At 41.1% G+C, this 14766-nt stretch overlaps 1 protein-coding gene across 1 annotated transcript; it reads left to right on the plus strand.

The window, feature by feature from the left end:
- Nucleotides 1-8222: 8222 nt before the first annotated feature.
- LOC124247208 (olfactory receptor 56-like) lies at nt 8223-10438 on the plus strand. The gene is made up of 2 exons (XM_046676287.1): nt 8223-9145; nt 10417-10438. Exons 1-2 carry the CDS (start codon nt 8223-8225, stop codon nt 10436-10438), a joined length of 945 nt encoding a protein of 314 aa, XP_046532243.1.
- The last annotated feature ends 4328 nt before the right edge of the window (nt 10439-14766 follow it).

Raw genomic sequence — 14766 nt, forward strand, 5'->3', positions numbered from 1 at the left:
CTATAAGGTCACCTTTTTCCCCTTATATAGACCAACTCCTTCCTCCACAGTATGTAAAAAATAATGGAAATGTGTTAGGCTTCAGTTATTTGTTTAGTGATTTTATAAACTATTTTTGTAAAATCTGTATTTTTGTCGTTGCTTTGAGATTTAGAGAGAATGGACGTGAATGACACCAGTAACTACATTCTTAAAACCTATGACGGGGAAATGACTCTAGGTTGTCTATTTGATTTAATTCTCACAACAAATATTTTGTAGTGAATATCATTTTTCCAGTTTACAGGTGAGGACATGGAGGTTCAGATTGGTTCCTTTCCCAAGGTCATGTCTAAATAAAATTCCCACCCAGCTCTGTCTGAATTCAAGGTCAAGTGTCTGTGCTATACTACATTTATTTTTGTAAATTTATTAGTATGAGAGAAACTGCACTGGGTGGGAGCTGATAGGAGAGTAGGCAAGAGGTGGTCAGTGCGAGAGACAGATGACCTCATGGTCACAACACAGTGTGTTTGTTGAATCCTTCACCTCTTGGGGACTGCGTTGATTTCCAGTAGAATTGAGCTCTAAAGTCAGAAGGGTCAGTGTGATCTCAGATAGGAACCTCCTCATTTAGCTCAGGTAATGGGAGATGGTAGGAGAATGTAGAGGGGGGCGATGGTCTGGAAGACTCTGGAAGGTGCTCTGTTGGCTTTGCCTACGTAAATTGTTTAATGGCCATCCCCAATGACCACATCACAGAGCAAAAGCCAACATTTCCTATTCCTTTTTGAATGGAGTGAAAGCCAATTCTTCCCAGGTTGACCCAGAGAAACTCTCCCCAGTTTTCCTCTCCACCTCCCCTGGGAGACAGTTTGTTTGTTGGAGTGGCTGACATTAGCGGAGAACTTTGCCAGAAACTTTCTTCCTTGAGATGTTTAATTGTCAGAGACTGGAGACAGAGGTGTGGCAGAGGAGGGCTCTCCAGGGATTTGTGAAAACAGAAGCAAATTTCCTTTGTTACATCAGAGGGGAGAACAGGAGGTGGCAGTGAGAAGTGGCAGGCAATAAAATCTCTCAGCAGAGCACTGGGCCTGGCAAGAGGCCCGGCGATGGCTCCCAGCAAGTAACCCCTCCCCTCCTGGTGAAGCCCACTCCCAATGTGCTTTCCTTTTGGATAAAGGATTATGATCTTTCTGTACTATAATCATTGTTTCTGGAAGGCTTTTTCTTAAACCCAAAAGATCCTGCCAGGGTTTTAACAGGGTTTTCTCTTCCAGGGTTTTCTGTGTTCCTTCTTTCAGAACCCATATTTCCATTTTATCCAATCTTAATGCATTTCTTAAAAACCTTTCCACAGCCCTTGTGGGAGACATTGGATATTTTCTGCCTGTGGATGGGGAGTGCCCCAAGCAATTCAGTCAATTCTTATGTTCTCAAGATAGGAGGAGATTCTTGAGGAGTTCTGAACACAGAAACCTGTGTTTCTTTTGGAAATTTTTCTTCTCTACCTTTCCTAGATCCCTTCTGCTTCCATTTCAAGACCATTTCCTTCAAGGAGTTGGAGGTGTGCTGGCTTCCATGGACTGAGAGAGACCCCATTGCTGACTCCACTGACTGATCAGAGCATCCTTCCCTGGGTGCTGGAGTCTCTTCACCAAGGACATACAGCTCCAGATTGGGGTGTGCCTCGGACTCTCCAGCCCTTCTGGTGTCATTGATTACGTGGTTTCAGGTAAGGTTTTTCCTCTCTGTGTCTTGTATTTCCCTTCTCTCTTATCAAGTGCTTAAAAAGTTCATTCGTCCCACAACTATCCCTGTCTTGTCCTGTTTTCTATTTCTCTTGAGGTAGAGAACTCTTGACTGGTTAGATTTGGTTTCTAAAGTATCGTGTTTTTTCTCCTAATTCTTTTTGTGTGTGTGTGGGTAGAACTAGAGAAGACCTGAGGATTGTTTCACCCAACCTGACATTTGACAGTTTGGGAGACTGAGAATCAGAGAGGGGAAGTGACTTCCACAGGGTCTCACACCAGGTTTTAGGAGGGGTGGACACTATTTTGTCTTTTTAGGTCTAAGGAGGATGTAACAATGGCCAGACCCCCTGAAACCAGCCCCCTTAGGGTACTGGGAGAGTTGTCTGTTCCTGATGGTATCTGGCTGTTAGATTCTGAAAAGCACTGGTGAAGTCCTTCCTGCCCACCCACATGTGCCTATATTTCCACCTCTTGGAAATAAGTTTCTGCTTGCTGCTCTCCCACGCGCCGTGTATTTTTTTCTCTTTGGATATTTTCTCCTACTCTCCTTCTTCTTGAAGGACAGTCAGGGTTCTGCTCTTATTTGAAAACACATACTTTGGTGTGTTTTCTCCCTTCTCTTCCCACCCTGCAGTTATCTTTGTCTTGGAGAAAGTTGTCCCATGGGTCTGACTTCTCCCCTTTCTGCTGCAGGGCTCTCTGAGAAATTCCCACCTCACCTCTGCAGGAGTCTCTTATGCATAGCCTAGGGCTCTGGCAAGTCTGATCTGAGGGGTGCAGGAAGGCTTTCCCGCCCTAAAATATCTGCTGCTCGTTGCCCAAATGAAACTGTAAGTGCTGTAGCCACCTGGTAAGGCTTTGTCAGGAGAAATTTGCACCTCTTTTGGTAGCAGGGTCATATATTACATTGGAATGGGTCCTCCTTCATTAGCAAAAAGTAGTTTGGCTGGTCAATTGATTATAACGCATTTTTTGAACACGAGTTGATGCATCTATAACAGTCAGAGCAAATTGTGTCCAAGTTCTCTTTCAACATGAAAATTCTAATTCCCAATGCAATAAACTTTTTAAAAAATCTTACTCTTCCTTTGCATTCCTCCTGCTACCACCTTTGTCTACAGCATAATAAGTGATAGAGGTTGTGGACATCAGAATATCTGCCACTATGTGTTGGGAACTTCCTATCTGTGAGGCACTAGAGTAAAGGCTTTTACATACATTATCCTGTTTTATCCTCACAGCCACCATAGATGATGAAACTGGGGTTCACAATGGTTAAGGAACCTGCCCAAGGTCACACAGCTGGTGTCCATCTCGTGTTTGGACCATCACAGCTGCGTCATAGTAGTTTCTCCCCTTCTCAAGGTCCACATCATGTTCACCACCCAAAGACTAATTACAATCTATCACTACATGCATGTCCTCATTCGCCATCCTTCCACCTCCCTTCTCCTCTGGTAACCACTAACCCAGTCTCCATTGCTATGTGTTTGTTTGTCGTTGTTTTTATCTTCTACTTATGAGTGAGATCATATGGTATTTGACTTTCTCCCTCTGACTTATTTCACTTACAATAATACCCTCAAGGTCCATCCGTGTTGTCACAAGTGGCTGGATTTCGTCATTTCTTATGGCTGAGTAGTATTCCATTGTGTATTCCTCTTTATTTTTCTACATTTTATCTTGTCTCCTTTTCCTTGACGTTTCCCACTACTCCTTCATCTCTCCCTTCCACTTTTGGCCTTGGTTAATATTTCTCCTCATTTCTCTCCTTTCTAATCCCGCATCTCTTTCGCTGGTGCCTCTCTCACACTCTTTGCTATCACTTTATGAGGGTCACCGTCATTCCCTGAGATGGGATGGGAGTCTCGATCTGCTGCTATGTGCTATGACTGTGATTTGTTTGGCCAGGTAGCTTTGGCAACAAAGAGATCCCCCACAATACCCCAGAGATGACATTGAGAATAGTATCTGATCTTGCCTTTTTTGTAAAAAATATATGAGAAATATGAATTAATGCTTTTAAACGTTTTCAAAATTTTAATTGTTACTTCTTTTATGTATTTTAAATTTTTATGCTAAAAAACAAATTTAAAGAGAAAAGATCTTCTAGATACATCAGTTACCTGCTCATGACAATCTTCATTTAAATTCAAAGAATACATGAGCACTTTCTTATTGTCAAAAATTCAAATATTATGGATCAACCTAGAGTCCTTCTTTGACCACATCTCCACCCAGTCCTAACCCTCTCCAGAAGTAAACACTATTATCATACTCTGTGTCCTTCAGCAAGTTGTGTGTACTTGTTTCTCCTATTTTTGCCTGCCCACACTTAATGTTACCAAAACTTCATATCAACTTGATGAGTAAAAAGTTGTATCTCTGTCCTAAGTTTTGCTAGTATTTTGCTAGTAATTAGTGAGATTAAACAGTCTTAAAATGTTTATTTAGACTTCCTTTCCTGAGAATCACTGCTCCTTTTGTTTATCCTTTTTCTTATTGCTTTGTGGGTATATATTTTGAATATGAAAATAATATGAATCCTTTTCTAGAATGTATTTTATGATATATTACATTGTAAATATTTATTATTATATATAATATACATTATATATATTTTATTCATTCTGTATGCCTTATTTAATGAGACCATTTCTACTCCAAGGTCATAGACACATTCTTCTATATGTTCTTCTAATAATGTTATGTCTCTTTCTTCATTTAATTCTTTAATCTGCCAAGAATTTATTTCTGTGAGTGGTATGAGGTAAGGACTTAATTTTTTTAAAGCAGGTGAATAATTGTCCCAAATCACTTATTGAATAGCTTTTCTTTTCCCATAGATTCAAAATTTTATTATTTGAATCAAATTGTAAGTTTTTACACGCATATGGCTCTGAATCTTGAATCACTCGGTCTTGTAGGTCAATTTGCTTATTCTTTCACCAATAGCAGACTATCTACATTTTGATAACTGATGAGGCAGTTTTACTTTTTAGTCTAACCTGTTGAACATTGCTTTACTTTTTCAAAAGTTATTTTGGCTATTTGTTCAGCAAATATTTATTTAGCACCCACAGCATGCTCTGTATCCATGTTGGTTCTCACTTTATCAATTTCCATGACAAATCCTGTTGGGCGTCACTTCAGTATGATATGTATGTATTTATTTAAAGAATGTTGTGGTCTCACAAAGAGTAAAATTCAAGAGGCACAAAATCATATACCAAAAAGATTCTCTTTTCTACCCTAGATCTTAGCAATCTGATTCTTCTGATTCATTCCTCTGAGGCAAGCAGTGTAACTAGTTTCTCATGTTTCATTCCAAAGATTTTATTTATAGATATAAGAGTGCATGTGTGTGTATATATATATATATACATATCTTTATATACATATGTATGCAAAATGTAATATTAGATAATATTACATGATATATGATATATCATTATATATGAGATAGTATAATTATATGATTATAACATATAATTTATATAGTAATATGTAACATATGTTCATAATAATATGTAATAATATGTAATGTACATATGCTAATATGTAACTTATATGTAACTCAATCTGTTTCTTGTTTTCATATTACTCCATTGTTTATTCAACCTTTCATCTCTTGATAGATATTTATTGTTCGCAATCTTTTTTCTACTGTAAACAAATCGACACTAAACCATCTTGTCCATGTGTCTTTTCACATATGGATAAATATAGATGTAGGATGAGTGCCTATAAGTAAGACTGCTTAGGCAAAAGGTGCTTTTAGTTTTTAAAAAACTCCATCTTCTGAATGCTCCTTTTCTGTAGCATCTTATTCTTGTTTCATGTTTATAATATCCAATGTTGATTATAAAACATTTTTTTAACTTTTTGTTTCTGCAAAGAGTCTCTTTCTTCATCTATTTTGCTTTGCTGATTTTCCTTCCCTTCTTTGAGGATGCAAACATTTTTCAGATGTCCACTTCTCCTCAGTTGTCTGCTCAGATTAAAATACGGGGTAATAAAAAACAAATTGGGTGCTCTGAGCCTGTAGCTGGGTCGTGCTAATTTTGGCTTCACTTTGGGTGAAATGACTGGGTTTTTATTTATTTATTTTTTTAATCTTCCAAAATCAGTATCGTTAGATGTTCCCTGGACCAGTCAGATTCCTGGATTGAGGGAGAGGCTCATCTATTTTCACACCTGAAGGGAATAAAGCTGGGTCCCAAGAGCTTACTGGTAAACCATGCCAGGCGCCCACTTTCTTCCCATATACCATTGGGTTCACAGCACCCTACCCTGAGCCTGGGATTCTTGGCTTCACATTCTCTGGAGAATTAGTCTCCTGTCTTCTGACAGGGTGAAGGGCCAGGGCCCACATGTGTGGAGTAGGGAGGGATTTGTGCTTCTTCAGCAGATTTTCAAGCTATCCCCATTTTCGGTCTTGCCCCGACCATAGCTTAATCAGTTCCTCAGCCTTCTTAGATCTGCAAGTCCATTATCCCTGACTCATCTGGTTTCAGCTCCCAAATAACATTGTTGTTTTCCTCTGACTTGTACTCATTTTACCTGGGGTTACTCGCTTTCTAGTGGGACTTTTGGAGGGCACAGTCGTTGAGCGTGTTCAATCAGCCATTTTAACCCAGAAGCAGAGTTCTTTGTACATCATGGTTCTCACGACCCTGGGTGTTAAGGATAACCTCTAGTTATTCTCAGGCTACTGAGATGGAGAGCTGCAGGGCTGCTCTTAATGCGCATCCCCTCTTCTCTCCCTGCCACCAAGACAGAATTCTTCCTGCGAATGAGGCTAGTCTGTGTGATTCTTTGCTCAGTTCCTTCTCTGCTCGTTGGAGTAACTGGGTCCCAAGAGGTTCCTTGCTTCCACTGGCACAAACAAGCAATTTTGGTTTTTCCCTTCTTTTTAGAGAAGACACTTTGGTCTATGCTCATAGGTGCCCTTTTTCCACTTTCTCCTTCACTCCTGCTCGGTTTCTACTGCTTTTGGTGTCCCTTCCAATTTTATCTTGAGGGTTCCGCTTTCAGGTATCCCAACTTCATCCAACATGGACTGTGCTTCTGCTCTCAATCTCTCACCGCTTTTGGGGGACTTCTCAGAGAATTCTAACTCTACACTGCCATTTCCAAACTGCAAGTGTCCTATTGGGATTTTAACTGGGATCATGTAGATTTTACAGATTAATTTTTGGGAGAATTTACATTCTTACAATGTGGGACCTATCTGTACAAGAATACGCGTAGCTGTCTTCAGGCCTTCTGTTTTGTCTTCGGTAATGCTTTATAATTTTTAGCATGAGGGTTCTTTCCTAGGTACTTCACAGTTTTTGTTGCAATTGTGAATAAGATATATTTTTTTCTACTACTTTTACTAATTGGTTAGTAGTATTGTATGTGAATACTGCTGATTTTTTAGTGTTGATCCTGTATATAGTATAACTTTGCCTTAAAAATAAAGTTATATTTCCACATTCCTCATAGAAAATGTGTAAAATACAGAGAAATTGGGAGGAGATAACCCTAAATCCCACTACCGAGAAGGAACCACACTATTGATATCTTGGCATGTTCTCCTAGGCTTTAGAAATATATCAGTAGATACATATATGTTTTTGCGCAGTATCTATTAAAATGTCATACATAACCCATTGCCTACATATTTTTTATCGTGTGATTGTACCATAATTCACTTAGTGTTTCCTTTGTGTTGGGCTTTTAGATTTCCTCTAGTCTCTCATTTACTAAGCTACTTCGGAAATACTTTAAGATTTTCATATAGGAAAAGAAAAAATTAATAAACCTCCTTCTGTTTAAGTTTCCCCACTTGTGAAATGGGGGTAACGATCAATTTTTCAGGGCAGTTATGAGGGTTAAATGCAAGGTTGTGGCAGAGTGCTCACTGGGTGCCTGGCACATGAGAAATACTCAAGTCATCTCAGCTGTCATCACTTCTAAACTACTGGGCATTGCTTGTTATCACCTTCAATCTTTGCAATCACCCCATAAGATAATATTGTTATCTCAATTTAATATAAGGGAATGATATTCAGAAAGGTTATACAAGTGTCCCATTCACACAGCTGGTAAATGTCTTTGCCACTTTAGTACCTTTTCCTGAAAAATCAAATCCTTGGGTAAGGCTGGCCTACAGCTTTCTAGGAGAAGCAATTATGAGGGCTGGAGAACAGAACAGCTCCTAGCAGAGGCAGAAGCAGTGCTCGTTTTAGCAAGAAATAGCTTAAAATTTGCTTCTCACTTATGTGCAGAAAGTCGTAGAAGTTAAAACAACAACAACAACCTGCATCTCTGTTAGAGATCCTTTTTCTTAATGAGGGCTTGTCTATTATTCTAAACCGAGTACCATTTAAAGAGGGCAGTGCATTGGGTAAAGTTGTAATGTCCTCAGTAGTATGGCCCTAAACTTAAACCTCCTGTTTCCAGATCCCAACTCTGCCTCTGGCGCATCCCTCTGCAGGATCAATGGTCTGGGTGGGAAACCAGACTCTCATCTCCCACTTCATTTTCCTGGGCCTCTTCACCCACTCGCCACTCCACATCTTCCTCTTTTCCATCACCATGATCATGTTTTTGATGGCTCTCTCTGGCAACGGGCTCATGATCCTCCTCATCAATGTCAATCTCCACCTGCACACCCCCATGTACTTCTTCCTCAGCTGGCTGTCACTCATGGACCTCATGCTCATCTCCACCATTGTGCCACGGATGGCCGTTGACTTTCTCATGGGCCATGGCTCCATCTCCTTCACAGGCTGTGGCTTCCAGATCCTCTTCTTCGTCACCCTTCTAGGGGATGAGTGCTTCCTGCTGGCTTTCATGGCCTATGACCGCTATGTGGCCATCAGCAATCCCCTGAGATACTCAGTGGTCATGAGCCGCCGTGTATGCTGGCTCATGGTATCAGGCTCCTGGCTCTTTGGCCTGGTAGATGGGCTGATTCAGGCTGTCTTCACTCTAAGTTTTCCCTACTGTGGCTCCCAGGAGATTGACCACTTCTTCTGTGATGTCCCTGCTGTGCTCAAGCTGGCCTGTGCTGACACCTCTCTCTATGAGACCATGATCTATGTCTGCTGTATCCTCATGCTGCTCCTGCCCTTCTCTGTCATCTCTGCCTCCTACCTGAAGATCCTAGTGGCTGTGCTCCGTATGCGTTCTGCTGAAGGTCGTCAGAAGGCCTTTGCTACCTGCTCATCCCACATGGCAGTGGTCTCCCTCTTCTACGGGGCCGCCATGATCACCTACATGAGGCCCCAGACCTACCACTCCTCCAAACAGGACAAGGTGGTCTCTGTCTTCTATACCATGATCACCCCTATGCTCAACCCGCTCATCTACAGCTTGAGGAACAAGGAAGTGGCCAGGGCTCTCAAAAAACTCCTGTGGAGGTGTCTATGTAGTAGGGAGCAGGACTAGGTCAGCCTTGGTGCCAGGGGATGTGGGCCTTGGGACCTAGAACCTGAATTAGCCACCTGAAGTTTGATTGGAGTAGAAACAAATGAGCCCTGCTAAAAGTAAGTCATTCTCTAACTAGAGTTAATCAGATTAACACATCAACTTAATCCAGCAAGTCCATGCTGAGTGTTTACAATTTTGAAGGATGGCTGGACCAACAGCTTACAAAGAATAGAAGACACAGAGCCTGTATCCCACAGAGTTCGCAGGTGATAGCTTTCAGCTGTTTCCCTCTCCAGGAATTGCCCATGGCTAAGGAGAGGCACCTTGCCCAACGTCATGTTTCTCCATGGGGAGTTGCCTAAATCCTATTAATGGTCAAAGGAGAGTATAAAGACCTGGCCACCTTGCCTCAATTTGACTCTGAAGGGCCATCTCAGCTCCAGAGCTCCCTGTAGCATCATCTCAGGCATCAAAGGCAACTTCTCCCTGCATCCAGTTTCACTTCCTTAACTCCTTTCCCCTACCATAAGTTTCAATTCTGAGAGCACTCTCCAATAAACCTCCTCCATTGTAAAACCTGTCTCAGTCTGCTTCTGGGAAATCCAATCTGTGATACATGGAAACTCAGGAATGATGGTAAGTTAAAGTAGAGTTTTGCAAATATGGTTATCTACATGCACTCAAAGTACAATGTGGATACCTGTTCCATTGTTAGTGTCAGCGAGAGGTCACAAATGGCATCATAGATACATCTAAGACAAGTTTAATGCAGGGATTGCAAACTAAAGTGCCCATAGGTCCAGAGAGGAGGCCTCAATGATGGGAGCCATGTGGTGGGGACAAGGGCAGATGGGACACTCACTCCTCAAGTAAAGAAATTAGGCTTCTCTGCTCCCCACAGGATGGATGAGCTTTGAGTTGGGAAGGAGATTAAGTGATAGTTGGGTAGAGCTGAAGGAGCAACCATGGATGAGGCTGTTGGGCCCTGGGAACCCAGAGGGCAGCAGGAAGCACTGGACACGACAAAGGAGAGGAGAGGGAAGTGCCCACAGCAGGATGCCCGACAGAAGAAGGGCTTTTACATGTGCTCAATCTCTCCATGATGTCCTCTAAGATGACTCTTAGATCTCGACCTCCATCCTGACCCTGGGAACAGCCCTAGGAAACTCTTTCCAGGAGTTCCGTGCCCCAAGAGCTTTGAGTTCTAAGAATTTTCTGCTTCTTTGAGTTTTGCTGTGTCCTACATCTCAACTCTGACCAGACTTGGAAGTACTGAGAAGTGATGAGAGCTGAGAAGAAGGGCATTCTTGCGATCGAAGGAGTGTTCTTCTTGAGGACCGGTACATCCTCGCAGAAGTGAGGATGTGAATAGGTTCTTCAGAGGAGGAGACATATGGGAAGACTTAGGTGGGACCTAGCAGAAACCTTTCCACCACTCCTACCTTCCCTATATTTCCACTCAAGGAAGCCAATAACAAAATAACAAGATAAAACTTTGATAGAAGCATTCATTCTCAAGACTCGGTTTAAATCAAAAGACCTGAAGTGTGATGAAAATCTCAATGGCTTGTGTTTGAGAGAAGCAAAAGTTACGGATATAAACTTTATATGCAACTTATAGACATTACTTACATCTTCCTAGTTGCCTTTTAAAGTGCTTACTGGTGCTTCTAAGGCCACGACTAGGAGATACAGGAAGATGTAATATGCAGGTAAGTCTTGGCCACAGGAACCCTAAGTGTGCCTGGAGTCAGTTTCCAGCAGGCTTGGAGAAGGCTGTGATTCAGAGTAGCCAAGGCTACATGGAACATAGTTTCAGGTTCAGCCTGCACTTCAAAATCACGGAGATTTTGGCTTGAGCTCCTGTCCAAATGGGCAGGTCTATGTTTGTGTATCTCTCATTTCCCTTTGCTCATTCAATGTTGCATCTGGGATGATAAGGTCCTAGTTAATCAGAAAGCTTTACTCCCTTTAAACACATCACTAAAGTTGTCACATCCTGAGCAGAAGAGAAATCACTCTTGATTTATCCTGAGTGGTGCTTTTGCAAGAATATGACTATTAAGATTTGTGTTTCTCATGGAAAACTGTATTTAACTGTGAATATGTGTACATATTCATCAGCCCTTATACCAGAAGGGCTCCTCCTGTTGTGGCTTCTGTGACATAGTTTGACAGTTGGGCCAAGTCTCTTCCCTTTGCCTCTCTCGCTGTCCTGAATCTACCCAGGTCACAGCCCACCTCTGTAATGGACTGAGAGTTGGCAGCACGGGCTGAGCAGAAGGGCATTCAGGGAGGATTCCCAGGGAGTAGAGACATCTACTGTCAATGTTTGACCCTGGTAGACAGGGAAGGGTAGAAATGGCCATGGTGGGACTGGGGGAGTTGAGCGATGATTTTTTACAGATGAGGACATCTGAGTTCTGAATCAAGATGGTGCAGTACATTCATGCATCATAAACCTCTCTCCTCAAAACATTTAGCAATGACGGTAAAATATAAAAAGATAAAACAAAGAAGATGCAACTGGTTTCAAATACAAGATAAGAAAATCTGTGGAATAGAAACGGTAGAGAAATGCCAAACAGTGAGTAGGGCTGAAACCATGGGCTTGCTGAGGTCTGGGATTTGACATGCCTAGGGGGGCTAAAGTTCAGTCATGCAGAGTGAAGATCCCTACAAAAGTCCATGAAAGATGAGGAGCAGGAGCCAGGCTTTTGGACTGGAGCCAGAGGCTGGCGAAGGGCTCCATATCTGAACCTGAAAAGAAATTGAAAAACCTACTGCCAAGTGCCCCTGGGGCTCTGCTTCTGGTGAACTGCGTGCCTGGGGAGGCACATGGGGCCCAGTGACCAGCCACTTAGCTCTGCCACACTGTCAACATCAAGTGCACAGCAATAGCGAATTCTCACTTTAAAACTTCCTTCAAGAGGTGGTGCCCAGAAACCTGGAAAGAAGCAATCACAAACCACAGAACAGAGCAGCAAGGTGGGGGCACATTTTTGCAGGGGGACATGCATGAGAGAGACAAAAAATGATAATAATAAAATAAGAAATTTAAATCTCCCCTTCAAAAGGAGCCTGAAAACAAACAAGAAACTAGAACATAAGTCCAATCAACACTATAGTTCCTTCAAGGGAGAATTAGTATTAGTATAGAAGAATTAGATGAATAATTTAAGAGAGGATCTTAAAGGTGTATGAAGAGGCAAGTGACTTCCACCAAAGTAGAATACAAACTAGTAAAGCAAAAATAGTCAGAAATGAACCAGGAATGGTGGCTGTGAGAAAGAACCAATGAAAAATATGTGGGATAAAAATGCTGCATCAAAAATTTAAGAGTGCCATAGCTGAGATAAACTCTAGAGCTAGGTGAAGAGAAAATTGCTTAACGGAAGGCTGGGACCAATCTGCACTCACTCAGAATTAAGCATAGAGACTCACAGATTATAAACAGATGAAGAATCAGTTCAGAAACCCAGAATATAGATTGAGAGGCTTCAAATTAGCCTAAGATGAGCTCTAGAAGAAGGCAATGGAGGGAATGAATGCTGGAGAAGAGACATTTGAAGACGAATTTACTGAGCATTGAAGACAGACCTGAGTTCTCAGGATGAAATGCTCTCTGAATTGTGAGTAAGATAATAAAGAGAAAGCCTCTCAGATATACTATAATGAGGCTGCAGACACTAAGGACAACGAAAGAATATAAAAGCCAACAGAAAGATAAAGAAGGGTCAACCATCAATGACTGACAGTCAGGTTCTTCACATTCCTCATCATGACAGTCAAGAGTAAGACAGTGGGGTGGGATCTCCAGAGAGCTATAGGGAAACTGTTTACCTGGAAGTTGCATTTCATCACATTGTCATTTAAAAAAGAAAAAAGTCCACATTTTCAGGCAAATAAAAACAGAGAGGGTGTTCACCACCCACAGGCTCCCATTGAAACAGCTATTGAATGATGTATTCCAGAGAGAAGGAAGTGGAACACAGAGGGAATGTTACAAGACATTAGAGGGAACTCAGTTATTGCTGAAATATATCTGAAAGTGTAGTTATCTACTGATATTTTTAAAATTTATTTTCTTTTGAGGAAGATTAGTCCTGAGCTAACTGCTGCCAATCCTCCTCTTTTTGCTTAGGAAGACTGGCCCTGAGCTAACGTCCATGCCCATCTTCCTCTACTTTATATGAGGGACACATACCACAGCATGACTTTTGCCAAGCGGTGCCATGCCCGCACCCAGGATCTGAACCAGCAAACCCTGGGCCGCTGAGAAGCGGAACATGCGAACTTAACCACTGCACAACTGGGCCGGCCCCTCTACTGATTTTTTAAAATTCAACAACTATTTTTTTTTCTGTCTAAAGAAAGTGTAAAACTAAATCTCCAAATAACAATAGAAAGTTTTGGCATGATCAGGAAGAAGACCAAAGTGCTATGAGGAGAAATTAAAGTAGACACCTCAGAAATACAGAAGGTTATAAGAGAATACTATGAAAGGCTGTATGCCAAAAAATTGGATGACCTAGAAAAATTGAATAAGTTCTTAGAATCATACAAGCTTCCAAAACTGGATCAAGAAGAAAGAGAATTTGAATAGACCAATCAGCAGTAAGGAGATGAAAATAGTAATCAAAAATCTCCCCCAAAATAAAAGTGCAGAACCAGATGGCTTCCCTAGTGAATTCTACCAAAAGTTCCAAGAAGACTTAATACGTATCCTTCTCAAACTCTTCCAAAAAACTGAAGAGGAGGGGAGGTTTCCTAACTCATTCTATGAAGCCAACATTATCCTGATACCAAAACTAGACAAGGACAACACAAAAAAAGAAAATTACAGGCCAATATCACTGATGAACATCAGTGCAAAAATCCTCAACAAAATACTAGCAAATTGAATACAACAATACATTAAAAGATCATACACCATGATCAAGTGGGACTAATTCTAGGGATGCGGGGATGGTTCAACATCTGCAAATCAATCAATGTGATACACCACATTAACAAAATGAAGAATAAAAATCACATGATCATCTCAATATATGCAGAGAATGCATTTGACGAGATACAACATCCATTTATGATTAAAAACTCTGAAGGAAATAGGTATAGAAGGAAAGTACCTCAATGTAATAAAGGCCACATATGACAAACCCACAGGTAATATCATTCTCAACGGAGAAAAAATGAAAGTTTTCCCTCTAAGAACAGCAACCAGACAAGGATGCCCATTTTCACCTCTCTATTTGACATAGCATAGGATGTCTCAGCCACAGCAATCAGGCAAGGAAAAGAAATTAAAGGGATTCTAGTTGGAAAGTAAGAAGTGAGATTGTCACTATTTGCAGATGACATGGTTTTATATATATAAAACTCTAAAGAATCCACCAAAAAACTTTTAGAAATAAATGAATATGGCAAAGTTGCAGGATACAAAATCAACATACAAAAATCAGGTGTGTTTCCATATCCTATCAACTAAGTAGCAGAAAGAGATTAAGAATACAATACCATTCACAATTGCAACAACAACAACAACAAAAATACCTAGGAATAAACTTATCAAAGGCGTGAAAAACCTCTCCCCTGAAAACTATAGAAC

The sequence above is a fragment of the Equus quagga genome, chromosome 11, assembly GCF_021613505.1.
Source record: "Equus quagga isolate Etosha38 chromosome 11, UCLA_HA_Equagga_1.0, whole genome shotgun sequence".
Taxonomy (NCBI): domain Eukaryota; kingdom Metazoa; phylum Chordata; class Mammalia; order Perissodactyla; family Equidae; genus Equus; species Equus quagga.

Coding starts and splice junctions, on each gene's coding strand:
- LOC124247208 (XM_046676287.1), top strand. CDS start 8,223: ATGGTCTGGGTGGGAAACCAGACTCTCATCTCCCACTTCATTTTCCTG. Junction 9,146..10,416: donor CTCAAAAAACTCCTGTGGAG/GTGTCTATGTAG, acceptor AACTCTGACCAG/ACTTGGAAGTACTGAGAAGT.